The 27,421-nt window shown below is 38.0% G+C and overlaps 1 protein-coding gene across 1 annotated transcript; it reads right to left on the bottom strand.

Moving 5' to 3' along the window:
• On the bottom strand, positions 1-27,240 carry LOC149841812 (protein ecdysoneless homolog). The gene is given in 9 exon segments (XM_090000526.1): positions 1-376; positions 1,041-1,065; positions 1,552-1,721; positions 3,344-3,483; positions 24,394-24,688; positions 24,691-24,731; positions 25,963-26,459; positions 26,461-26,926; positions 27,008-27,240. Coding segments are annotated over 9 exon segments (2,046 nt in total). The 3' UTR covers positions 1-197.
• Between the last annotated feature and the right edge of the window lie 181 nt (positions 27,241-27,421).

Raw genomic sequence — 27,421 nt, 5'->3', positions numbered from 1 at the left:
GCACATACCTTTAAGCCAGTGAGATGACTATCGGTCTGCTGACCTCAACCAAAACTCAGCAAACCAAAGAGAACAGGATCAAAAAATGTCACCACCTATTGCAGATGTACAACATTACCCTTCCAAGAATTTGCAAACTGATCGATTACGATGAGAATAGTTATCTATTGAATAAATAGAAGATAGATGAGGCAGGTTCATTTCTTTGCAGTCGAATCACGAGCGAGTTGCAAACCCATGAGTCCAAGTAAATTGGATGCTGGCCCAGGGAGCCCTTGCTGTGATGAGAAGGAATCAAGAAGGCTCTGTACAAGGTTCACATCCATGTCAACCAGCGTAAATTCAGCACCTTCTTCCTCAGAAGTGGTTGGCAACCCTTATAGACGGATTAAAAAAAACTTTGAGCGCAAAAGAATATAGAGATACCACAAATGTCTTATGTCAACCAAGAAATGCATTTACACATGAAAACGCTGAGCAAATCAATGAAGCACAGTAATGGAACATCCAAATAACTAGCTTGGCAAAGCCACAGATACAAGGAAACATAGCTACATGACGGTCGCCTGATAATTTTTATATCACTAGGAAAAATATCTCAGCAAATATAAGAGGCAGTAGAAAAAAGGTTGCTAGACTTGTTCATTATATAGCAAGCTAATATGCAGGACGAGTAGAATTGAAGCTTAGATGTTAAAGATTAGAGTAAGCTGGAGGCGCATTCAACATGGTTCGTAGCATGAAAATTTGCAGAAATAAAATTAATGGGCCAAATGATAGCATTTTAGCTAGGAAGGACTTGTTAATTATTCTGACACTTATCAGTTCCATATTAGCAAAAAGAACAATTGCTTCTGTAATTAAAAGTCAGCTATCAAAACATGAGGATCTCAGAAGGCAGCATTGGAAATGGGAGCCCAGGTAGTTACATCCTCAAGTGGCCAACCAAATTCAAATCTGGCTACCGGAGCACAAAGTGATGCCCTTCAGATGGTAGTTACAAAGCTCGAGTATTACTCTGGATTAATGTCTAAAAACACATTGTGCAAGCAGCCATTGGCTGGACTGGAAAAAAATGCAAATCACCAAAGGTGTTAACAATAGATTCTCAGCAAACAAAACTACCGAGCATGCTTTACAAGGAAAACAAATAAAGCATAATTCACGAGGAAGTATTGGAAAAATTACAAGGAAAAAGGTTTTGATTTAAATAAAAAATAAAGTTTCTAATGTCATGAGAAGTGAGGGAAAGACACAATAGGCTCATTGCAATATGCATTTAATGGCAGATGATTGGAACGAGAAATATAAACTAAGGTAGACCATGGTAAACTTAGGCGCCTTTCATTATTGCCAAAAAGTTTGACGTCTTTTTTGAATTTTTCCATCAAAATTAATATGCAAACAGAATTATCCACACGATCCAGGTATAGTTCTTTTCTGAATGAATCAAATTAATAACATTCTACAAAAGAAATAACTACATCATGAAACCCAGATCTGCAGAGAAATATGACATGAAAATGGTTTATATTAGAGAGGAGATTTTACCACCTCAGTAACGTTAGTTGAGGAAGGCTGATCGTTTGCACGGATAAAACTTTTTCTTATAGTAGTAGCTTTCAGCTGGTCGTTTAATGCATCTGAATAAGACTGCATAAAAGAATCACTGGATTCCATGTGTTCAGTAGGTTCTGAGTCACTGAATTCATCAGACTCATCTGCATGAAGAAAAATGAACTCTCCAGTTAATAGAATTGCTGAAGAAAAATGCTTCACATGCACAACGTGACATAAAAGCATAAAGGTTTAGAATTCAACAATCCCAGAGTTCCTTGTTACAGTTATGAGGTACATGCATCAAGAGCACCATCTGTCTCTAGGAACATAAAGTCTTATTTAGCAAGCTTCTTTGGCTGTGTTGTCAAAGCCCTTATTGCCAATTATTTAAAAAGAAATTGAAAAAAGTGATAATGAGGTCAGACCAATGAATATAAAAAAAAAACACATGCAAACTACATGGATCATGCTGACAAAATAATCAAGATGATATTGGTAACATATACAAATCTTCATAAAGTTCTATGTAGAAAACGGCATTATTGAAATCCCTTTCTGCTGTTCCTGTGCAATGGCAAATGCAAACTCATATGACTTGGCCTGATATTTTGTAATTGGATTAGAAAGATGCAGTCATTACTATCACTCCACTTCGGTTGATTTTCAACTTCACTTATGACCCACTTAGAACTTACAAGATTTCACCTTTGTCTCAATACACTGAACTAGTTAAATACATATCTGCTCTTCCATCTTACTAGGTGAATCACTCAATATGAACATTTAATTATGTTAGCCAATGGCAATGACAATCCAAATTTTAAGTTTCTGATGCCCATTACTATGTTATCTCGAAACCGAGAAAGTCTAAAGTGAATTCCAAGCAATGACAACCAAAAAAATTAACAAAACATTGCAGAACATAAAAATGTAATGACATTAAAAACATATATACAAGCATTCAACTATGTCACAGGGACTCTTCAACTAGGTGCCTCACCCGCGTCGCACCCGCACCCGATGCGGTCAACCTGACCCTGGGTGCAGTCAACGCACCCAGGGTCATTTATGTCCAACTTTTGAACTATATATATATATATATATATATATATATATATATATATATATATATATATAATTTTTTATATTTTTGCCGCACCCCCGCACCCAAGTTTTTTGGAAGTGCCGCACCGGCACCCATGTGACATAGGCATTCAAACATCCACCCCAAAGATATTAATAGGACAATCCAAACAACCAAAACATTAAAAGGTAATGCATAGTATACAAATATCGACATATGTCAGCCAAAACACAACAATTTGACACACCCATGACAAGTGCATCATAAATAATCAAATGACAAAAGGTTATAATGCAAGGATACAGTACACCCGCCACAAATGCATTCATAAATTACCAAACAACCAAAAATTAACAAAATAATGCATTGAAAGTTATGAATCCAGGGTTCTCCTGATATTCAAATCAAAATATACCATCAAATTTCACCATAAAACCAAATGAAAAGTTGACAACCCACAAAATTGTACTTCCTTTTCCAGCTGAACTGGAATAAGGCCATGAATCACTGCAGTTATCTGTTCAAAATGTACATGCACGCACAGACACAGACACACACAAACACACATACATGTTGAAATAACACAAAATTCACAAAATATTTTGAAATAAATGGAAGCTACAGAAAACATTACTCAGAAGAACTACATAACAGTTAGAAGCAGAGTAAACAAAAACAAACATGTAAAAGACCTCATACCAAAGTCCATATCTGAAGATGATGAACATTCTTCTTCTAAACCTGCTGCAGATGAAGTGCCTTCTTGGGGATTGTTTCTTACGATAGAATCCATTTCTTTGATAAGGCGATCCACATTGAGTTTTACATCATCAGAGTCCCTTTAATTAACAATCAGATAAAATCAAGTTAATGGCAAGCTCAAGCAGCTAAGCCTACACTTTAGAAGTAGAACGTGCATGTGCACCAGGAGTGAGTCGGTTGGAGAATGTTACCAGTTAGAAAATGAAATTCATTAACAGTAGGCAATGGTTCCTTACCAAGGAAATAAACATGAAATAGTCAATAAACACAACAAAATATTTGACTAACCAACCACAGGTTGATGGACCAACACGCAGACTACAAGGTAGTAAACTAAGAGAACTTATTAATAATGACCAGTAAGAAATGTTCAAGAACTTAGTGGAAGTTGGCTTAACATCGTAGCATAAGCCAAAACATCACTTACAAAACAAAGAGATGGAGGGGATGAGTAGATGTTGTGGGGGGAAAGTAGCAATAAGTTTTAAATTTAAAAGAAAAAAAAAAGACAAGAAAATAAAAAACAGCAATGAGATGGTAATAACTAATAACCAAGATGCACCAATTTGATAATTTAACAAAGAAATGTTGAGAATGAACATGAACGTATAGTGTAAAACTTGTTGCTGTCACATCAGATTGTTAAAAAATGTACTCATCCATGTAACTATATTTATTATATAATATATAATATTCTATATTTATTTATTATATTTTTATTTTTATTTCTTTTCTTTTCTTTTTCTTCATTTTTTGTATTTTTATTTTTGTCTAGTTCAAATTAAACTAGACCTGAAACTAGATCTTGACTAGTCAAGGTAGCCGTTGGAGCTAAGTCCAACGGCTACAATTAGAGCCGTTGGACTAGCCAACGACTCTATGGAGCTCTTTAGAGCTCCTCTCTCTTTCTCTCACTTTGTTTATAAATAAAGGGTGATCTCCCTTTCCATTGTAACAATGCTTTTATGCATTTAATATGAATAAAATAAAGTTTATTATTTTATCTTTTGTGTTCTTTCATTTATGCCCTTTTGTGGGTTATGATTGTAGTGTCTTCAATAGACACCTATTACAAGCATTTGTGCTTTCGTGGAAGATCCTCATTTCCTTACATGGTATCAGAGCTTCTTCTAGATCTTGAACAATTTTAACTTCATTTTCTGTGCCTCAGTGAAAGTTGATTCATCTTCTTATTCGTGATTCAAGTGACTTTTGTGCCACCCTAGCTAAAGAAAGAAGGCGTTTGGACGATCGTTGGCTACACAAAGATTGTGATTGTGTTCTTGTCCTTTCCTCTTTTCTTTTTTTCTTTTCTCTTTCCTCTCTTTTCATCTCTCTTTGTTCTCCACCCTTTAAAAATGGATGACAATGATAATGTCACCATCATGCCCATGAAACTAAATGATACCAATTATGTGACGTGGGTTTCAACCATGAAGCATCACATTTGGGAAAAAGGGTTGTGGGGAATGGTAGATGGTTCCAAAACCAAAACAAATTCTCATAAAAATTGAAAATGAGAAAGAGGTGCCTCTCACGGAAGGAGAGAAAAATAAGGCATTGGCTACATATGAGAAAAAGTAGAAAGAATGGATGATAAGGCATGCCAAAATCATGCCATGGCTAATTAATAGCATTGACATCAAGAAATGCTCTAGTCTACCCAAATTCAAGCATGCTAATAAAGCTTGGGAATACCTTAGAAATATATATTCCCTTAAAGACATTGCACATGTATGCAATTTGCAAGATAAAGTTTGGGCTTTGACTCAAAAAGATAAAAGTATTACGGAATATTATAATGAGTTATCCGAACTTTCGAAAGAGTTGGCTCTTCTTGAGCCGGAGTGGCATTGTCCCGAAGATATCAATCTTCGCTAAAAACAACTCGCTATGGAATACTTTTACCAATTTATAAATGGTTTGAAGCTAGAATTTGAAACAACCAAATCGACTCTTTTACATAGAAGATAAATTTCCTCTATTATTGACACTATTGAGGAACTAACTATCAAAGAAAATAGACTTAAGAAGAATACTCTAAAGAATGAAGAAGATTTTGTTCTGTCCGATCATGCATATTTTATCCATATTTTTATGCATGATCTTGTGCATATTCAAGGTTTAGTGTTTAGTCGATTTTGATGTATTGCCATACGGGAAAGCTTCGTATCACATTTCATTGAAATTGGAGTGAAAATGAGCAAATGGAAGACTTTTGGATCGAGCTCCGATAAACGGATCGGGTAAAATTTTAAACTCCAGATTTGACCCACCTATGTTTTAGAAATATCTTAGTTTTTAACATGTTTTTAGAAATAATATTTTAAGTGGCATTTTGAAAATCATTGAGATTAGGAGCCCCTTTTAGAAAATTTCTAAAAACCCCTTTCGACCCTAAGCCCTTGATATAAAAAGGATTGTTAGAAGAGAGGGGGGGCATCTTTCCTCCTTGGGATTCACGCCCCCCCCCTTCTCTTGCCTTCTCTTCTTCTCTTTTCCCTTTCTTCTTTTCTTTTCTTCTTCTTCATCCATCTTCTCTTTTCTCCCTCCACCGGTTAGCCGGTTTGGATTCATCTAATGATCGAAGCTCAACTCCGGAGGTGAGTGACAAGCCGTAACGAAGAGGAAAGGCTGTTCTTCTTCTCCCCAATCCGACGGAGGCGAACCAAAAGGTGAGTCTCTTCCCCCCTCTTTCTTTATTTTATTTATTTTATCTTGCTGCATATAGCTTAGCATCGCCTAATTTCTACACACATATAGATTAGCCTTTCATTTTCTTAATTTCTGCACGTATATAGATAAGTTTTTATCTTCGTCAGTTTGCTGCACATAAATTAGTTCTTATGAGTAGTTATTCTAACATCATAGTTTGGGTTTTTATTTCTTAAACAAAAAAAATATAAAAACTGGTTTTTAAAACCAGCTGAACGTCCAGACCGATCGGATAGCCCGATCGGCCAGTCGATCTGCAATCAGATCAGGCCGACCCGATCTACCAACCGATTTGCCGATCATATTTAAACAGAGCAACCGGTCGGCTGAACCTGATTTGCGTGCTTTAATTCTTTTTTATTATATTTTCGTCAGTTTAGTGATAGATTAGTAGTTTATCAATTTTTCGGTATTAGGTTAACACATTAGTTCACGGTTTTGCCCAAGACCCGCGTGAGTGGGAGATTAAAAATCGGGCTGTGATAAGTTTGTACAAAAACGAGTTTTACACATGCTGCATATTACGTTACATAAAAAAAAGTTTGGTTTTGGGAAATTGTGATTTGGCATACCGTGTTCTAAACTAATTTTATTTTAGTCTAAACTTTCTTTCTTTAGATTTAGATGCAGTCAGGTATTACATTTAGATTCCATTCAATTATTAGTTTATTGGGACTAACTGTAACTAGAATAGATAATCTAGTTGCCGTTTGTTCTTTTGTGTTGGTTTTGAGTTTTGTAGGTGAGTCGTGAGCTTATCGATTTCTAGTAGAACGCGACAGCGAGAAATGCTGTAAAAGGGAGCTGGAAATGCAAGTGGGGGAGCTGGAAATGGGTGGTGTTACAGGAGACTGATAGAATAAGGGATGCAGAAATGGCTGTTGGAAGCACTGTAGACAGATGCAACAAGTATAACGAATCTAATGACATGCAATATATGAATGAAATGAAGCAAAATGAAAAGACCAAACGTACATATGGTAATGGATGCCGCATCAGATTACTCCAAATGCCATTCGACCAACATAAGAATTCAGTAAGAAATCCCAAAATTGGAAGTGATAACATATGATGATTATATTCTAATAAGATTACGAGGATAAGACTGATGCAAACGCCAATTCGATGCATGGAGGGAACAACAAAATGATATATAATGATGCAAGATAGCAGAAAATAATTAATTGATCTGTAACAAAATGCAGGAGACCCCTTATAGAGTATATACAACTTGATGGGGGTATCCTCAGCTTTAACAGCGCTGTTTGAGATTTGCCGATGGAGTTATCAAAGGAATTTCAGTAGGCTTGCCTGAGATATCTTGATTCACCATCTTCAGAAATATCTAAAGGATGGATTCCCAGCCACCAGCCATTAAGACCACCATTCTACCTCAGATCTCTCTAGGTGCAGCCATCACTCGATCAGTTAACTTTATAGCAGAACATGAGCTTATCAAATTTCATCTTATATCCAGGACGTAGACTACTGAAATATTTTCCTTTGATGGTGGGCAAAGGCAAGAGAGGCATTGTTGCTGCAACGATGTTCAAAAATGAGAATTTGTTCAATGGATATCCTGTGCTAATATCCCCTTGGTAACATTCAAGCCTAGTATGGTGTTTTATATACATCTCAGGTCGATTCGACCTATGACATCCTTACCTCATTATCGATGTTACCTCACAAAGCAACACATCTGTCTGTTACCTTCAAGGTTCTCATGACATATAGCAAACCAACGAAGGCAGCATGAGCATGGATCAAAAGAGAGCAGCGAAATCAACATATCACAGACAATAAGAAAAAAAATAAAAAAAACAAAACAAGAGGAGAACACGGGGTGATAGCTGGTGATTGCATTTGAGGGACACAAATGCATATGTATTGAGATAGGGTTAAAGAGGAAGAGCGACGATTAGAGTCAATGGGATAAGGTGAGGATCAGAGTGATTCTGTATGCTTCTCATGGTAAACGATCATACATATAAAAAAAAAACCAATGAGATGAAGTAAAACAAGCGCACTTCTTGGAAAGAAAACAAACAGACTACAATCAGCAAAATAGGCCAAATCACTTAGTGAAATTAATTAATGGGAAAAGAAAACAATGTAACATAAAGAAGATACAGAGGAGTCATGAAATGCTGCTGAACTTGAAAATACAGAGATGATGAAATAAGGATTATGTTAGGCTAACCTTACAAGACATAAATGAGAGGTGATAGGGGAAGCAAAGGCATGGTTCGAAGGCAAAATGAGTGAAAAATACAAGAATTAGCTGAAAATCATGCGCCAATGGCCACAGGGTTTGCAAAGGGGCATAATCATGAATTGAGATTTACATTCGCACAGGCTAAAAAAAATGAAATAAATTAGAAGAAGAGAAAATGTTGGGATCTCTCATCCCGTTAATATTACATGTCTGTAAATCGGCTTTGCTAATGAGCAAGCCGATATTACAGTGGTGTTTCGATGGAAATGATTGAAATAAAAGGAGAAAAGAAAAAAAAATTGAGAAAAAGAGAAAAGAAAACCACATTTACAGATAAAAAAGATCACGAAGGGTTGAGAGAAATGCAAAAAAAAAAAAATAATAAAAGTAGACGAGAAAGGGGAGAGCAAGTTACTTACCTTTGATTGTTACCAAGACTCCTTCGATCGATGAGAAGAACTCCAGCAGAAAACAAAAGAGAAGAAGGAGAAATACAGAGATGAAGGGCTGAAGAAGTAGTTTGATGAAAAGTCAGGAGATAGTGGGGTGAAGACGGGTGACCTCATTGGGAGCCCTGCGTGCCCCTTTTAAAGAGGAGGAAGAAGCCTCCAGAAGGCATTTGTTAGGGATCGAGAGCTTCAGGGAGGGAGAGAGAGAGAGAGAGAGAGAGTTCGAGAAGCCCCGCAACGGAAAACCGTTGTAGGTTTTTCAAAGGGGCTCATTGATTTTTTTTTTAAATTTTCAAAAAGCTTCTTTTAAAACGGGTTTTTCTCAAAAAGGGTTTTTTTTAGCAAAAAAGGGTGTTTTTTTTAGAAAAATATCCAATGTAATTTCAGAAACGGGTTTCAGAAATGGATGTGGGTCCGAGAATTTTGATAAAACATTAAAATTCGGATTTTGAATTGAGATAGAACCCTGGACTTAGAAAAACCTCTGAGAAATATCAAGAATTTAAAATTTTTGAATTTTTTGAACAATAAGAGATCCAGGATCAGAATTGGATCCAGATATTCGGTTTGGATCAGAAATTGGGTCAGAAATGAGAATTGAGTTCGGATTCCGGCGAATCCGTGAAATTTTGGTTTAAAAGTCGACCCAATTATTCAGAAGACGGAAGTCAGAGGCAAAGAAGGAATTTTTGGATTTTTGGAAAATTTAGGGTGTTCACAGATGCCCCTCTTTGCTGCTAAGCCGGTTGTAAGCCGAACTTAGCGGCAAAGAAGACACGCCAAATTTTCTTAAAAAATGCCCCAGTCAGAATGCATGAACTGGGTGTGGAAGAATTGGCTTTGTAAAACATTACTTTTCAGGTTTGGCACCTTACTCTGAAAGGTTTTGGGAAGAGAACGAAATCCTCGAGAATGAAAATAATTTGGACAGAAGAAAATGAGGAAATCGTGATGGGATTTTGGGATGATTATCCCGAAATAGAAAAAGGAGAGATTTTTTTAAGGAAGTCTCAAGGTTGAGACAAAGGTAAGAAGTTTTTAAGGAGACTCAAGTTTAGCCTTTAACCTGGATGGGACATTTTTGCAAACTACCTCGTGAGATGAGGTTAAGGTATGATTTTGAAATGGATATACAAAACATGGATTCCTTGATGGAAAAAAAAAACATGATGGGACCGAGAGAAGTACCTCACCAGAATGAAGCAATTCTCTTTAAAAAGTATACACAACGCTAGGTTGTATCAAAATAGGTATTGAGTATTTATTTCATTTTTGGATAACCAGAAAATTTTGCCAATAAGATGGAATTGTAGTTGATTCAAATGCTTGAAAGCGTGCACGTATGTGCAAAAGATATTCCCTCTTTTCACTTAAGGTATTTTCTTCAATCGAGGTTAACTCCCTGGATTCCAGAGTCAGATTCAAATTTTAAAGCTGTTGAGTTTCTTCAAGGAAGTTATCCATTTCCTTGACATGAATAGAGAAGAGATACTCTTAGTTTCATAAAAGCAAGCAATGAAAAGACATTGATGAAAGGATTTCATATAAGAAAAGATGATTTCTGGTAATTTTGGCAGTTTGATATCCTGGGACTTTTCCATAATGATCTTTTTGGCACTCTTTTTGAGACATTGGGGAAGTTCATTACATCATCCTTCATTTTAGAGATGTCCTGGCTTTTTTTTCTTTTTCGGGGAAGGGTATGTCACAAACTCCTTCATCTTGGAGATGCTCTGATCATTCTTTTTCTCAGAAACTATGCTGGTGATATTGGCTCCTTGGTTAAAAATCTCTAGATGATAGTAGCAATCAAATATCTTTTAGGGTTTGTCGGGAAGTTCAGCGCAGTCGCCTTCATCTTGACGGTGATTTGAACGTTCCCTGAAAGGATCCTTCACAAACTCCTTCATCTCAAAGATGATCCAAATCTTCTTTGGCCCCGAGGGTCTTGCTCGCCTATTCGTCTTCATCTTGACGACAGTTGAGAGATCTCTTTTGCAGATATTTGATTACTGCTTAAATGAATGAATGAAGAGATATGGATGGAGTGGATTCTTTTTATCGCTCGGGATATTTCCACTGCCTGATTGTCAGAGAATCAACTTAAAACATGCGTGCGTTGTGGCTATGATAAATATCGATTCGCTTCTAGCTTTTCAACATCATTGAATATTTCTTTCGCTAATCATACCAAGGATATTTCTTACATCCTCTTGGTTGATCAATAGGGAGAAGATTTGAATCTTACTCTTTTTCGCAAAGAGCTTCCCCTTTCAAAAAGAATGCTAGAGGTAATCTGAGGTAATTCTTTTGTGCAATAAAATAATGAAATCAACACATATTTTAGCAGATTGGCAAGATTTTCGAGAATCCTTGGTGAAATAACCACTTAATATGGATTTTGATAAGACCTCGAGCTGACATTTTGGAGAAATAATGTGAGGATTGGAAAATTCAACCAAGAAGAACTGAATTTGGCAGGACAAACTAAAAAATGAGGTTAAGTAAAGAATTCTGGTAAAGGACCAATGTTAAATTGGAATTGGAAATTTGAACGATCAATTTTGAGAAAAATTTGGAAATTTGAAGGACCAATGTATACATTGGAATTTTGAAGGACCAGTGTAAAAACTGGAATTTGAAGGACCAATTTATAAAATTGGGATTTTGAAGGAGCAATGTAAAACTAGAATTTTGAAGGACCAATTTAAGAATTTGGAATTTTGGAAATGAAAACATTGGAATTTTTTATGAAGGACTATTTGGAATTTGAAGGACCAGTGTAAAACTGAAATTTTGAAGGACCAATCCGAGAAATTGAAATTTTGGAAGGACCAATGTAAACATTGGAATTTTGAAGGACCAGTGCAGAAACAACTGGAATTTGAATAACCAATTTGTAAAAAATTAGAATTTTGGAAGAACCAATGACAATCATTGGAATTTTGATGAAGGACCAATTTGGAATTTTGAAGGACCAGTGTAAAAACTTGAATTTTGCAAGACCAATATAAATATTAGAATTTTGAAGGACCAATTGGGATTTGAAGGACCAGTGAAAAATTGGAATTTTGAAGGACCAATTTAAGAAATTGGAATTTGGAAAGACCAATGTAAAACTGGAATTTTGAAGGACCAATTTGAGAAATTAGAATTTTGGAAGAACTAATGAAAACATTGGAATTTTGATGAAGGACCAATTTAGAATTTTGAAGGACCAATTTGAGAAATTGGAATTTTTGAAGGACCAGTGTAAAACTGGAATTTTGAAGGACCAATTTGAGAAATTGGAATTTTGGAAGAACCAATGAAAACATTGGAATTTTGATGAAGGACCAATTTAGAATTTTGAAGGACCAGTGTAAAACTGGAATTTTGAAGGACCAATTTGAGAAATTAGAATTTTGGAAGGACCAATGAAAACATTGGAACTTTGATGAAGGACCAGTGTTAGACTGAATTTGGAAGGACCAACGTGAGAATTGGATTTGATGAAGGACCAGTGTTAGACTGGATTTGGAAGGCCAATGTGAGAATTGGGTTTGATAAAGGAGCAATGTGAGAATTGGATTTGGTGAAGGATTTTGACGGAGGACCAGTGTTAGACTGGATTTGGAAGGACCATTATAGAAGACTGCGTTGCCTCTATGAATGGTTTCAGGATTATCCATTATCCTGAACGGGAAACTCAGGTTTATCCCTTAACCTGAAAAGGAAAGAAGGAATTTTAAAGAGAATAAACCTGAATTCGGATATTCAAGAAGATGGAATATATAAAAGGGGAAAACCCGAGTCGGAACCCGGATCTTCAAGATAAAAGAGAAAATTGAGTTTGAAAACTCAAATTTTCGACGCAACGATTGGTTCGAACACGAGCATTGGATCCAAAAGAAAGTCTGAGTCGGAACTCGGAACTTCAAACAAAAAGATAAAAGAAAGACCCGAGTCGGAACCCGAATCTTTAAAAGGAAAAGAAAAAGCATAAAAGAAAACGATTGGTCCAATGCGAGCATTAGAACCAAAGGGAAGCCCGAGTCGGAACTCGAAACTTCAAAAGAAAGATAAAAAGGAAGACCCGAGTCGGAACCCGAATCTTTAAAATGAAAAGATAAAGGATAAACGATTGGTCCAATCAGAACCAAAGGAAAGCCGGAGTCGGAACTCGAAACTTCAAAAGAAAAGATAAAAGGAAGACCCGAGTCGGAACCCGAATCTTTAAAAGGAAAAGATAAAGAATAAACGATTGGTCCAATCAGAACCAAAGGGAAGCCTGAGTCGGAACCTGAATCTTTAAAAGGAAAAAATAGAAAGAAGATTTAAGAAAAGAAATTATGAAAGATGATTCAGGTTTATCCCTTAACCTGAAAGGGGAAAAGAAAAATTGACAAATTCGACAAAATTTAATAAAAGGTTGATAAAGAATTAAAAGAATTGATAACAAATGATAAAGAATCAATAAAATTGATAAAGAATCGAAAATAAAGAATTGACAAAGATGGTAAAATTTGGTAGAAAAATTGAAGATACTTGAAAGATGATGAAGGACTTCAGGATTATCCCTGATCCTGAAGAAAGAAGGACCTCGCGGGACGAGGTTCAAGTTTATCCCTTAACCTGAGCGGGAAATTCAAAAGAAAAAAGGAATACCTTATAGGAAAGAGGCATCAGGTTTATCCCTTAACCTGAAAGGGTAATTAAAATAAAAATTGACAAAAAAAATAATATAATTAATGAAAAATCAATAAAATTGACAAAAAAGATAAATAAAAATTGATAAGACTAATAAAAATCGACAAATGAAAAGAGTTGATTGAGAAAAGGAATTTGTTTGATCCTGCCTGCATGTGGGATCTTTAAAATGAGAGGAGAATGTTCATGAGAAAACCATTTTTGAAAAGAGGATCAACCGTGCGGTTGATCTTGAAGAATGATCAATATGAAAGCTAATCTTTAAAGAAGAATCAACACGAGGGTTGATTTTGAGAAGAGATCAACATGAGGGTTAAATTTTGAAAATAATGGTTTGAAACCGATCAAGATGCTGGTTGATTTTGAAAAAGATTGGACCAAAATTTTGAACTTTTGGTAATTATTATGAAGATTTTGCAGAAATTCTTCAGATTTTTACGATTTTGAAAAAACCCCTCATAGGTAATATCATTTCTCTCATGAAGGATGTCGGGATTGCCCCTCATCCTAAAAAGAATGGGAATTTGATGACAAAAGAATATTTTGAAGCGCAAATGTAATTTTAACAATAAAGGATGCCCCAATATGGCGAAAGAAATAAGAATTGAACATCAAAAATAGGAAGGAAATTGTCATTTCATTGATAAGTAATGGATGAAAACAAAACTTGGATATTCGCAAGTGATAAAAAGAGATCACAGAAGACTAGGGCTGACTTGCCCCTACAAGATGATTGCTAAGAAAAAGAGAAAAAAAAACAGAGAAACTTCAGCATCTCTAGTTCTTGGAGTGGTCCGGGAAAGGCTTGGTTAGGACAGCGGGCTGTTCTTCTTCTTCGTCCTCTATCAGAAGATTTTTATCAATGCAATCCTGGATGATGTTCTTTAGGACGAAGCAATGCTGTGTGTCGTGCCCCACTGCTCGGTGAAACTTGCAGAATTTGTCCTTCCATTTTCCCAGGGAGACCGGAGGATCAACAACTCTCGGAAGTTTAATCATATCTTTGCTTAACATGTACTCCAGAACTTGCTCGAGGGACTGTTCCAGAGCAGTGAATTGGCGGTCATAACCCCAACCTTCACGTTTTATTTTCTCTTTCTGCTTGGCTGAAACTAGCTTGTCATTCTTCTTGGAAGGTTCCTCTCGCTGCCCCATCTACTTGTTCGTGTTATCCTTGCTGCTACTGCCCCCAGAGTTAGCTGAGAATGTATAATTCACCTTCTTTTTGAGGTCTTGACCGCTTTTGACGAGAGTGATGCCCTAATAATTTTCATTGTCCATCCTCATCTCGAGCCACTCAGCTCGTTCAATAAGCTCTATGAATGATTTTGATGGGTAAGTGGAAATGAGGCTTCTGAGGGGCTGAGAAAAATTGTTCAGGATAACTTGGAGCGCGTATTCTTCTGAAATGGGGGTTCTCATCTTGTTGCAGGTATCTCTCCACCTCTGAATGAAGTCTATGACCTTTTCCTTATCTTCTTGTTTCAGGTTATATAGGTGATTGAGGGTCGGCAGTGCCTCAGTGTTGAACATGAATCTTTCTACAAACAGATTAACGACTTTGTCAAAATTTTGCAGCTCAACGGGGTTGATATGCTCTGCGTACCATTTAGCTGCCACGCCCTCCAAACTGCGAGGAAAACACAAGAAGAGGGCCTGATTGTCTTCACTGAATCTGGCACACTCGGCAAAGAACATCGCGAGGTGGGCCTTTGGGTTGTCGGACCCATCAAACTTAATAAATTTTCGGGGGAGGTCTTCCAAGCTGTTATCCCCATCTAGACCGAGGTAGAAATCTTGTCTGGTATATACCTTCTTCCCCTTATCTCGAATCTGGAGATCTTTGACCATCTTCGTCAATACTTGAATTGAATCTTCTGTCGGGATCCCATCTTTAGGCTTGTTGACACTCAGGCTCTTCTGCCACCTTCTTGGGTTGTCGCAGCTCCTTTGGGACGAATACGAACTGCTCTTCTTCGGAATCCTCTCCTGCTGATTCTGAACCCTCTGAGGTGCTGTCCTGCTGAACCCTCTTCTTGCTGATCCTGACATGCTTCTTCACTGGCTTCCTTTTGACCTTGGTTTTAGAGGATGTTTTCTTTGAACCTGTCCTAGTTTGCTCAGACATCATTTTTGCCATCATCTTTTGAAAGATCTTATACATTGCCGGGTCAACATCATCCTCATCTGAATCATGCCTCCGGGATAGTCGGGGAGAGTTTACTTCTTCCACTTTGCTGTCATTGTGCTGCTGAGCTGCCCTTCTTCCTGCTCTCGTTTGAACCATAATGGAATGTCGATATTTTCTGAAGAATAAATGAAGGGTTCAGATCAAAGAACTTTTGAAAGGAGGAGAGATAGCGAAAGAAAATTTTAAAAGATTTGAAAAGAGATCTCTTAATAATAAAAAGGGATCTTGGATGGGAGGATAGAATTTTTAAAGACATATTTTTGAAGATGGATGACAAGATTTAAATATTTTGAAAAATTGCAGACAGGATGAAAAAAGAAATTAAATAAATCAACAGAAGAAGAAGAATATGTCTGGATTTTTGAAAGATAGAGGAAAAACTTAAAAGAATGTCCAGGGTTTAAGAAATTTATGACAGAAAAAAATGAGAAATATACAATCCTGGATTTTGAGAAAATAAAAGAATTTTTATAAAATAAATATCAGGGTTTTAAAAAATAAGAATTTTTTAGATAATATATACAAAAGAATCAAATTGTACAAGCAATGATGCTCAGAATAACATTCCCTAGAAGCTGACTCTAAATGCAAGACTTGAAATGGCTCGTAGAACCTTAATCCTAAACAAGCGCACTCCTTGGAAAGAAAACAAACATACTACAATCAGCAAAATAGGCCAAATCACTTAGTGAAATTAATTAATGAGAAAAGAAAACAATGTAACATAAAGAAGATACAGAGGAGTCATGAACTGCTGCTCAACTTGAAAATACAGAGATGATGAAATAAGGATTATGTTGGGCTAACCTTACAAGACATAAATGAGAGGTGATAGGGGAAGCAAAGGCATGGTTCGAAGGCAAAATGAGTGAAAAATACAAGAATTAGCTGAAAATCATGTGCCAATGGCCACAGGGTTCACAAAGGGGCATAATTATGAATTGAGATTTACATTCGCATAGGCTAAAAAAAATGAAATAAATTAGAAGAAGAGAAAATGTTGGGATCTCTCATCCCGTTAATATTACATGTCTGTAAATCGGCTTTGCTAATGAGCAAGCCGATATTACAGTGGTGTTTCGATGGAAATGACTGAAATAAAAGGAGAAAAGAAAAAACAATCGAGAAAAAGAGAAAAGAAAACCACATTTACATATAAAGAAGATCACGAAGGGTTGAGAAAAATGCAAAAAATAATAATAATAATAAAAGTAGACGAGAAAGGGGAGAGCAAGTTAATTACCTTTAATTGTTACCAAGACTCCTTCGATCGATGAGAAGAACTCCAGCAGAAAACAAAAGAGAAGAAGGAGAAATACAGAGATGAAGGGCTGAAGAAGTAGTTTGATGAAAAGTCATGAGATGGTGGGGTGAAGACGGGTGACCTCATTGGGAGCCCTGCGTGCCCCTTTTAAAGAGGAGAAAGAAGCCTCCAGAAGGCATTTGTTAGGGATCGAGAGCTTCAGGGAGGGAGAGAGAGAGAGAGAGTTCGAGAAGCCCCGCACCGGAAAACCGTTGCAGGTTTTTCAAAGGGGCTCCTTGATTTTTTTCAAAATTTTCAAAAAGCTTCTTTTAAAACGAGTTTTTCTCAAAAAGGGTTTTTTTAGCAAAAAAGGGTTTTTTTAGCAAAAAAGGGTGTTTTTTTTATGAAAAATATCCAATGTAATTTCAGAAACGGGTTTCAGAAATGGATGTGGGTCCAAGAATTTTGATAAAACATTAAAATTCGGATTTTGAATTAAGATAGAACCCTGGACTGAGAAAAACCTCTGAGAAATATCAAGAATTTAAAAATTTTGAATTTTTGGGACAATAAGAGATCCGAGATCAGAATTGGATCTAGATATTCGGTTTGGATCAGAAATTGGGTCAGAAATGAGAATTGAGTTCGGATTCCGGCGAATCCGTGAAATTTTGGTTTAAAAGTTGACCCAATTATTCAAAAGACGGAAGTCAGGGGCAAAGAAGGAATTTTTGAAAATTTTGGTTTGTTCACAGGTCCCTTCATATGAGAAATTCTTGAAAGAACTTTGCACACAAAAGAGGAAGTTGAGGTCTAATGTACCCAAAAAGGTATACTTGACCGAGCAGGTAAGTGAGGTGTTGCAACACCAAACTCCACCAAGCTCAAGGACCCAGAGACTCCTATTATCTCATGCGTCATAGGAGACATTACTGTTGAGCGCGCCTTGCTTGACCTTAGAACAAGTGTGAACATCTTACCAGGTTTCTTTTATGACGTATTTGAGTTAAAGGATATGAAACCCACACCTATGACCCTGCAGTTAGCAGATAGATCAATCAAGGTCCCGCGAGAGATTTTTGAAGACGTGTTGGTCAAAGTGAAGGATTTTTGTTTCCCTGTCGACTTCATTATTCTGGATATGGAGGGCGTTGACCACGTCAGGCAGATGTCCATTATCCTGGAATGATCCCATTTTGCTACAGTCAATGCGTGCATCAATTGCCGCGCGGGAGCCATGGACATGTTCTTTGACAACAGGAAGATGAGACTGAACATTTTCAATGATGCCATGGGCCCTGCTGGTGAGGATGCTTGCTTCCAGGTCGATTTGGTTCAGGACCAGGTAGAAGCAGAGCCCTTTTGGAGGTTGAGTGATCCACTTCAGGATGAGGATGATGAATCACTCAGAGAGGATAGCTTGGGATTGATAGATAGACTTTCAGGTGAGCTGAATTGGACTTTAAACTTCAAGCCTCTCCCGAATCTGGCAGAGCAACCTGCCAAACCCTCAATCGAGAATCCCCCTGAGCTTGAGTTGAAGCCCTTACAAGCTTCTCTCAAGTACGCCTTTTTAGGAAAAGAACAAACTTTGTCTATTATTATTGTTGCAGACCTAACGAGAATTCAAGAGTATCAACTTTTGCAGGTCTTGCAAGAGCACAAAGAGGCAATAGGATGGTCTGTGGCGGACCTAAAAGGAATCGATCCCTCTTTTTGCATGCATCAAATCATCATGGAAGGTGTTAAACTCTCTAGAGAGTTGTAAACGAGGTTAAACCCTCACATGGAGGTGATGAATAAGATAGTCAAGTGGTTAGACGTTGGGATCATATATCCTATCTTCGACAGTCAGTAGGTGAGTCCAACACAAGTCATTCCTAAGAAATCTGGGCTCACCGTGAAGAAAGTGTCCCCACGAGGACTACCACTGGGTGGCGAGTGTGAATTGATTACAAGAGGTTGAGCAATGCAACGTGAAAGGACTATTTTCCGTTGCTGTTCATATCAGATTTTAGAACGACTCGCAGGTCAGAGATATTTTTGTTTCCTGGATGGATATTCAGGATACAATCAAGTCGCCGTTCACCCTGAGAACCAAGAGAAGACCACGTTCACTTGTCCATATGACACCTTCGCTTTCAGGCGTATGCCGTTCGGGCTCTGTAATATTCTGACAACTTTTTAGAGGTGCATGATGGTTATCTTTTCCCATATGAACCGAAGCACAAACTAGAAGGTCATCAAGAGTCTCTAAACCTCTCAAAAAATTTGTATCTTACAAATTTTGTTCACCTACATATAAGGCATTTATTGCATTAATACACTTGTATGTAGAACCTTTATCCTATACTCAAGCCAAAAGGGCTAATATTTGGACCATTCAAGATATTCAGCGAAAGAAACCTATATAAGTTGTAGGTGGGTTTATAAAGTTAAAACCAAGAGTGACGGAACTCTTGAAAAATATAAAGTCAGATTAGTGGCCAAGAGGTATTCTCAAGAGTATGGCATCGATTACGAAAAAACTTTTGCTCCAGTTGCCCGAATGACCACAATCAGGACACTCATAACCTTATCCTCTATTAGAAAATGACTCATATTTCAAATGGATGTAAAAAATGATTTCCTCAATAGAAACTTAGTTGAAGAAGCTTATATGGAAGCACCTCCTGGTATTAGTATTCCTAACGGTAAAACACTTCGTTTAGAAAAAGCTTTTTATGGTCTTAAACATGCACCAAAAACCTGATATGATAGGTTTAGTCATGTTATTCTTGATATTTGATTCAGAACTTGTGCAGAGATTATTATTCTCCTTTATGTGGATGACATTATCATCACCAGAGGCGACAAACAGGGAGTTGAAAACATTAAAAAACTTCTTAAAATCAATCTAAGTTTGCTTTTGATATTGTTTTCAGGTCTTGAATTACAGATGATAAGAGAGTGGATAATCCAAAAGTTGTCAACAACAAAATGAGAATCGATGACGGAGAACCTCTTGATGATCTCACCCCTTACAGACAACTTATTGAAGTACTTTCTTATCTCTCCATTACTAGACCTGATATAACACACATTGTAAACACCACTAGTCAGTTTCAGCACACTCTCACTTTTGTTCACATGGGAGCAGTTTTGTGTATTGTTAGATAGATTAAGTCTTCACTTTCACGAGGCCTCTTTTTATCTGTTTCATTCTCATTAGATTTAATTGTTTATACTGATGTTGACTGGCTAGGGAGGCGATCCCAATAACAGGCACTCAACCAATGTTTTTGTGTTTTCTTAGGTGAATCCTTGATTTTGTAGTTGTGCAAAAAGCATTAGAAGGTCATTTTTTCGTCCATCGAAGCTGAGTACCAAGTCATGGCCACCACAACAATGGAGGTAGTTTGACTCAGAAGACTGTTGGCTGACATGAGAGTTGAAGTGACACAAGCTTCACGCATGTGTTGTGACAACAAGAGTGCGATCTATATTGCCAACAACCGAACATTCCATGAACGCACCAAACATATTGAAATTGATTGTCACTATGTCAGAGAAGAGTATCTACATGGAACTATTGATCAGCCAAATGTTACATCAGAAAACCAATTAGCAGATTTCTTCGCCAAACCTCTTGTTGCTCCTAGATATCATTTCCTCTTAAACAAACTTTCGCTCATTGTATTGTAAGTTTGAGGGGGAGTGTTAAAAAGTGTACTCATCCATGTAACTATATTTATTATATAATATATAATATTCTATATTTATTTATTATATGTTTATTTTTATTTATTTTCTTTCTTCATTTTTTATATTTTTATTTTTGTCTAGTTCAAATTGAACTAGACCTTAAACTAATCAAGATCCAACTAGATCTTGACTAGTCAAGGTAGCCGTTGGACTAGCTCCAACGACTCTATGGAGCTCTTTAGAGCTCCTCTCTCTCCCTCTCACTTTGTTTATAAATAAGGGGTGATCCCCGTTTCCATTGTAACAATGTTTTTATGCATTTAATATGAATGAAATAAAGTTTATTATAACTCCGCCTGTGTAGTTATACACTGCCGGTCCCAAGCCCGGATAAAGGAGGAGGGTTGCGGTAGGCCAGTGACAGCCAGCATAAAAACTTTGTCATATCCTATGAAAATGAACCAATATGAGAATTTCGTTGGGGCGTTCCCTACTGAGCGACGCGCTGTACTCTCTAGGCCCGGAGGCAGTGATAAATGTGCAAGGGTTGCTAGGTCGTCGCCCAGAAGCGACGCGTCACACCGGCGCCCGGGTGTGGTGTCAAATAGGCAAGGGTTCCCTCACTTTGTTGGACGGGTGGGGGTAAAGAAGTTAGTCCAAGACCATAAAATTAGGTTAGCCACTTGGAACATAGGGTCTTTAACTGGTAAGTTGGTAGAGTTAGTAGATGTTATGTGTAGGAGAAAGATTGATATTTTATGTCTTCAAGAGACCAAATGGGTAGGTGAGAAAGCTAAAGTGATAGAACCTTGGGGATATAAGATTTGGTATACAGGAATAAATAGGAATAGGAATGGAGTAGGGATTGCTATGAGTCGTCAGTTTATAGATAATGTAGTTGAGGTCCGTAGGAAGGGTGATAGAATTTTACTTATTAAATTAGTATTAGGTACGGATATTATTAATATTATTAGTGTTTATGCACCTCAAGTAGGTTTAGATGATTCCATTAAGCATCAATTTTGGGAAGATTTAGATGGAGTAGTACAAGAGACATCTTATGGAGAAAAGCTTTTCATCGGCGGTGACCTTAATGGACATGTAGGCATTAGTAGGGATGGATTTGAGAATATCCATGGAGGCTATGGTATAGGAGAAAGAAATGAAAGTGGAGAAAGGATTTTAGATTTTTGTTTGTCCTATGATATGATCTTAGCAAACACTTGGTTTAGGAAGAGGGAGTCTCACCTAGTAACATTTAAAAGTGGGGTTAATACGAGTCAGATAGATTTTTTCCTACTTAGAAAGAGAGATAGGGGTTGTTGCATCGATTGTAAGGTTATACCAGGAGAAAGTGTAGCTACACAACATAGAGTCGTAATTTTAGATCTTAGAATTAGACAATGCCGCAAAAGGGATAGACATAGGATAGATCCTAGAATTAAGTGGTGGGCACTGAAAGGAGCTAAACAAGGAATGTTTGTAGAGCAGGTAGTTAAGGAAGTTGATTGGTGTCTTGAGGAGGATTCAGAATCAATGTGGAATAAGATAGCGGGTGGTATGAGAAAAGTAGCTAAGGAGGTATTGGGTGAGTCTAAAGGCGGTGCACCACTAGGTAAGGATACATCATGGTGGAACGAGGATGTCAAATTAGCTATTAAGGTTAAAAGAGAGTGTTATAGAAATCTAAGTAAGAGTCGTGATAATGAGAATTTGGAGAAGTATATGATAGCAAAGAAGGAAGCTAAAAAAGTTGTTCGAAACGCGAGGGCTAAGGTATATAAGGAGGTTTATGACAAGTTGGATACCAAAGAAGGCGAGAAGGATATTTATAGGCTTGCAAAGATGAGAGATAGAAAATCGAAGGATTTGGCTATGGTTAGATGTATCAAAGATGAAACGCAAAGGGTTTTAGTCAAAGATGAGGAGATTAAGGAGAGATGGAAAGATTATTTTGATAAGCTATTTAATGATAGTCATGCTCAAGATCTTGGAGACTTCTCCATTCCTTTTCATGAGATAAATCGTGACTTCATGCGCAAGATTCAAAAGAAAGAAATTGCAGAGGCTTTGAAGAAAATGAAATCAAGAAGGGCAGTTGGCCCAGATGGTATACCTATCGAGGCTTGGAAATGCTTGGGAGAGAAAGGTTTAGAATGGTTGACAAATCTTTTTAACTTGATTTGGCGAACAAATAAGATGCCTAATGAGTGGAGGAAGAGTACTTTGGTGCCTTTATATAAGAATAAGGGTGATATACAAGATTGCACAAACTATCGTGGTATAAAACTCATGAGTCATACTATGAAACTTTGGGAGAAGGTGATTGAGTCTAGGTTGAGGAAGGTTGTCATGATATCGGAGAATCAATTTGGTTTTATGCCTGGAAGATCAACTATGGAAGCTATACATCTTCTTAGACAACTTATTGAAAGATATAGAGAGAGGAACAAAGATTTGCATATGGTTTTTATTGATTTAGAGAAGGCATACGATAGAGTACCTAGGGACGTTCTCTGGTGGACAATGATGAAGAAAGGTGTTTCTCTCAGGTACATTAGTATAATTAAAGATATGTATGAAGGAGTAGTAACCAATGTTCGCACTTGTGGAGGGGTGACAACCAATTTTCCGATAACGGTTGGGTTACATCAAGGATCTGCTTTAAGCCCTTTCCTATTTGCGATAGTGATGGATGAGCTTACGAGATCAATTCAAGAAAATGTACCGTGGTGTATGTTGTTTGCTGATGATATTGTTTTGATTGATGAGTCTAGAGCTGGGGTTAATGCTAAGTTAGAATTATGGAGACAGACATTGGAAGCTAGAGGTTTTAAGTTGAGTAAGAGTAAGACTGAATATATGGAATGTCGGTTTAGTAAGCAACGAAGTAGTGATGGGAGTGTAGTGAAGCTTGGTAAGCAAGATATACCGGTGAATGATTATTTCAAATATTTGGGATCCATCATTCAAAAGTATGGAGAAATTGATGGAGATGTAAATCATAGGATAAAGGTTGGGTGGATGAAATGGAAAAGTGCTACTGGAGTGCTGTGCGATCGTAGAATGCCATTGCGGTTGAAGGGAAAGTTTTATAGGACGACTATTAGACCCGCTTTACTATATGGTACGGAATGTTGGGCTGCCAAGAGACATCATATTCAAAAAATGAGTGTAGCTGAGATGCGGATGCTTAGATGGATGTGTGGAAATACAATAAAAGATAAGATTCGGAACGAAGAGATACGTAAGAAGGTAGGTGTTGCACCCATTGAAAATAAGATGCGAGAGAATCGTTTACGGTGGTTTGGACATATTCGGCGAAGGCCTAATGATGCTCCAGTTAGAAGGTTGGAGAAATGGGAAAATATATTAGTTAAAAGAGGTCGGGGTAGGCCTAGGAAGACTTGGATGGAGATGATAGGAAAGGATATGAATGCTTTGAACCTCACCGAGGACATGGCGTTGGATAGAAATGATTGGAGGAAAAGGATTCATGTGGAAGACCCAAAATGAATTTCTTTTTTGGTTCATATCGCTGACCCCAATTGTTTTGGGATGAAGGCGTAGTTGTTGTTGTTGTTGTTGTGTTCTTTTATTTATGCCCTTTTGTGGGTTATGATTATAGTGTCTTCAATAGACACCTATTACAAGCATTTGTGCTTTCGTGGAAGACCCTCATATACTTACACAAATGTGAAAGAAGTGCAAGCATACGTTAGATAAATGCAAAACCTAATATTTCAGGCAAGAAAAAAATGAAGAACAAAGATTAGTTAATCAAAGATTAGTTAATCAAACCTGTTTTCAGGAACCTCAGCTCCCTTATAGCTGGAAACCTTGCTGACAAATATCTTCATTGTTTCCGCTATATCACCAAAATCAGCATTTTCTGACTGCATGGCTGAATCAACAAATTTTCCTTTTTGTTCTTTTGAGCTGTGCCGCTTCTGACGCTTTAACTCATACATATCCAGCTCCTTCTGCTTCTCCAGCATGGCAGAGTTAAACTCTTCCTCCCCATTGTATAGCCAAGAATCATCATCAGAGGCAGGAAGATCAAGGCCTTCAAAGTCGTTAACAGAATGGGGCCATGAAGAATCTCATCAATCTTCTTGACTGGAGCCTGAATCACTGCACTGCACTGCAACAAATGTAAATAAAAAAATAGCATATATCATTCATCTTTTAATTTTTATGCATTAAGCATATCCATACCATAAAAGCACCATGTATGATGCCACATTTAAACTGTCTCAAAACATTTTGATATGTGACATAGTCAAGGGCCTAAGGCTGTCTCTGAATTGACAAGAATGGGGATTCCTTTAGATTCCACGATCCAGAACTCAGGTGATGGTCGATGTGAGCAGAAAATCATGCTTTCTCAGGAAATCTAACTATTCTTTATAGATAGTTATTAGAATCCATTTTACAAGAAAATCCAACGATCCTCCACATTTTGCAGAGATAATCCTTATGTGGCAAACTTGTCAGATTTGCATCCACAACACATTCATAGAAGCCACCAAAAAATTTGTGGGAAATTATTCAGTCTAGTAAGGCAATGCTCAAAGGCACGATGGTACATCACAAAACATCCAAAGCATCTGCTGCTTGAGTCAGACAACAAAATTCTAACACAAAAGAATCTTGTTCCCCTGAGTCAGAGCTAGGTGGCATGCAATTCTAGTTCTAACCATGCTTTATTGGATTCTCTATTTTCAGCCACGACATGTAACATGAATACTTCGTCCTGAGTTGTTTTTTCAAGTCCTCGCCGTAAACTGCATGACCACAACCCAAACACTCCCTGTGTATATTTATTTGCAACTGAAAGTTTTTACCACGAACACTATTTATTAGATCTTAGGTCTAACATGCTCATGCATGCCGGCATACTGAAGATATACACAAAGGCTTTGTATTAAATATATGAATAAGGCCACCTTATATATTTTCCTTTTTGTTTCCCGTGTACATACGCAAGATGGAAGATCAAGTCCCTTATAACAACCAAGTTTTGTATGCAAGCCAGAATAAAGTCACTAGTATTCTGAATATTTAGTAGTTTCACAAGTAGAAGACAGGCAAATTGTTTTCAGTTACATTATCTTGTACTCACATATCATCTCAAAGGGATGCAAGCATGACTATTGAATATGACAGAAGAACCCGAGGAAAACGTTCCAAACCAACCAGAATGGATATGTTTGGCCCTTATGTTTAAATGTAGTGGTCTTATCATATCATTGGCACAAAACATCAATAACAGATGAGAACAAGATGACTCGACCACTAGAGTGAACAAGAGCGGAAAAGCCTCAAGAAACAATAATTAACAACGAGAAACACGAGATCAGTGCACACCTTGTCTTAGAAAACAAGTTGGTGTTTCGGTAGTAATCGAGGGCTTCATCCATAAGCCGGCGATACTCTTTTGATCCAGGAAGAAGACCCCTAAAGTAACCCTTGCTATTCATGCTATTAAAAAACGCTTCCCACGCGCTTGCTCGCACCAAACCTTCAATTCCCTTGATAGAATAAGCAGAAAAGCCTCGCTCTGCTCCCCGGCTATCTCCAGACCCCGATTCAAACTGCCTCCTCTGCTGATGCATCATCTCAAAACCACAAGCTATCTTCATACCCAATTCCGCTTCCCGGAAACCTTGCATCTCCGACAACGGAGGCAGAGGATAACACTTGGGCGCTTGGAACACCTGCTGCACCAGCTGCGCATACATTGGCCGTGACATCCTTACTGAGACGTCCACCATCTCACCCCCACTCAGGAACCTTTCCATTCGCGACGCAAACATCATTGAATCGATGTCCCGATCATAGAACCCCTCAACGGCCAAGGAAGGAGATCATCTGAGGCTCGTGCTTCAGAACTTGAGCCACCGCCAGAGGCAACCGGCAACGCACCCTGTGCATGCTCTCTCGCGCTCTCTCCGGGTACAGGTCGATCCGGCGCTCGACCGCAGCTTGTACAGCATCCGGGGCCCTAGTTTCAGAACTAGACGATGATGAAGAGAGAAAACTGAGTGAATCATTGATCGTCGGGTTTCGAATCCTCTGATCGGGGACCAGATGGAGTTTTCCTTGACGGATGAATACCCGATTCGAGCTATTCTCTGGATTAATCCATCGAGGAAGCGAAAATGCAGCTTCGATGAGGAGGAATTCGCCGTCGGTGTCCCAGACACGGATCGAAACCCTAGGGTTCCGCCTACTGATCTCGTACATCAGGAAGACAATGAACCACTCGTCCTCCAGGTTATCGCCGTACCTGACCTTTCCATGGAGGTGCGGTGGCGCCACACCGCCGGAGCTAGGTTTTCCGGCTTCGGAGTCGCCGTCTCTAGGGCTTCCAGAGACGCAGATGCAGGGTTTGCTAAGGTTTGGGAGAGAGATGGAGAGATTGAAGGGCTCGTGCTGCCAAATGTAATCCTTCGAGTAAGGAGAGATCAAGTCAAGGATGCCTACATGGAGCCCCTTTAACGAGATCGACATCTCCTCCTGATCGGCCGGATTCTGCGACGGCTTGTAGGGGGAAATGTCGTAGAATACACTGTCTTCGGGGAGCCTGAACCTCTCCGACGACGAGAGTAGAGGATTCTCGCCGGCAGTTGAATATCCGAACATTCTTCCTCTTGTTCTCGTCTGCTTAGAGAGAGAGAGAGAGTTTTCGCGCGAATTCTTGAATGGAGGGAAATGGGTGATTTAGTAATTTTGACCGGCGGAAGAAGGTGCTGGGCGCTCCAGCACCATAATACCATACGTTACCACACGCTTTCTTTTGATTTTGTTTTTTTTTTTAAAAAAC

Source organism: Nuphar pumila, chromosome 3 (assembly GCF_984573655.1).
Source record: "Nuphar pumila chromosome 3, dmNupPumi1.hap1.1, whole genome shotgun sequence".
In the NCBI taxonomy this organism is placed as follows: Eukaryota; Viridiplantae; Streptophyta; class Magnoliopsida; order Nymphaeales; family Nymphaeaceae; genus Nuphar; species Nuphar pumila.
Note: the sequence above shows the minus strand (reverse complement) of the source record. Positions and strands in the feature narration are given on the sequence as shown.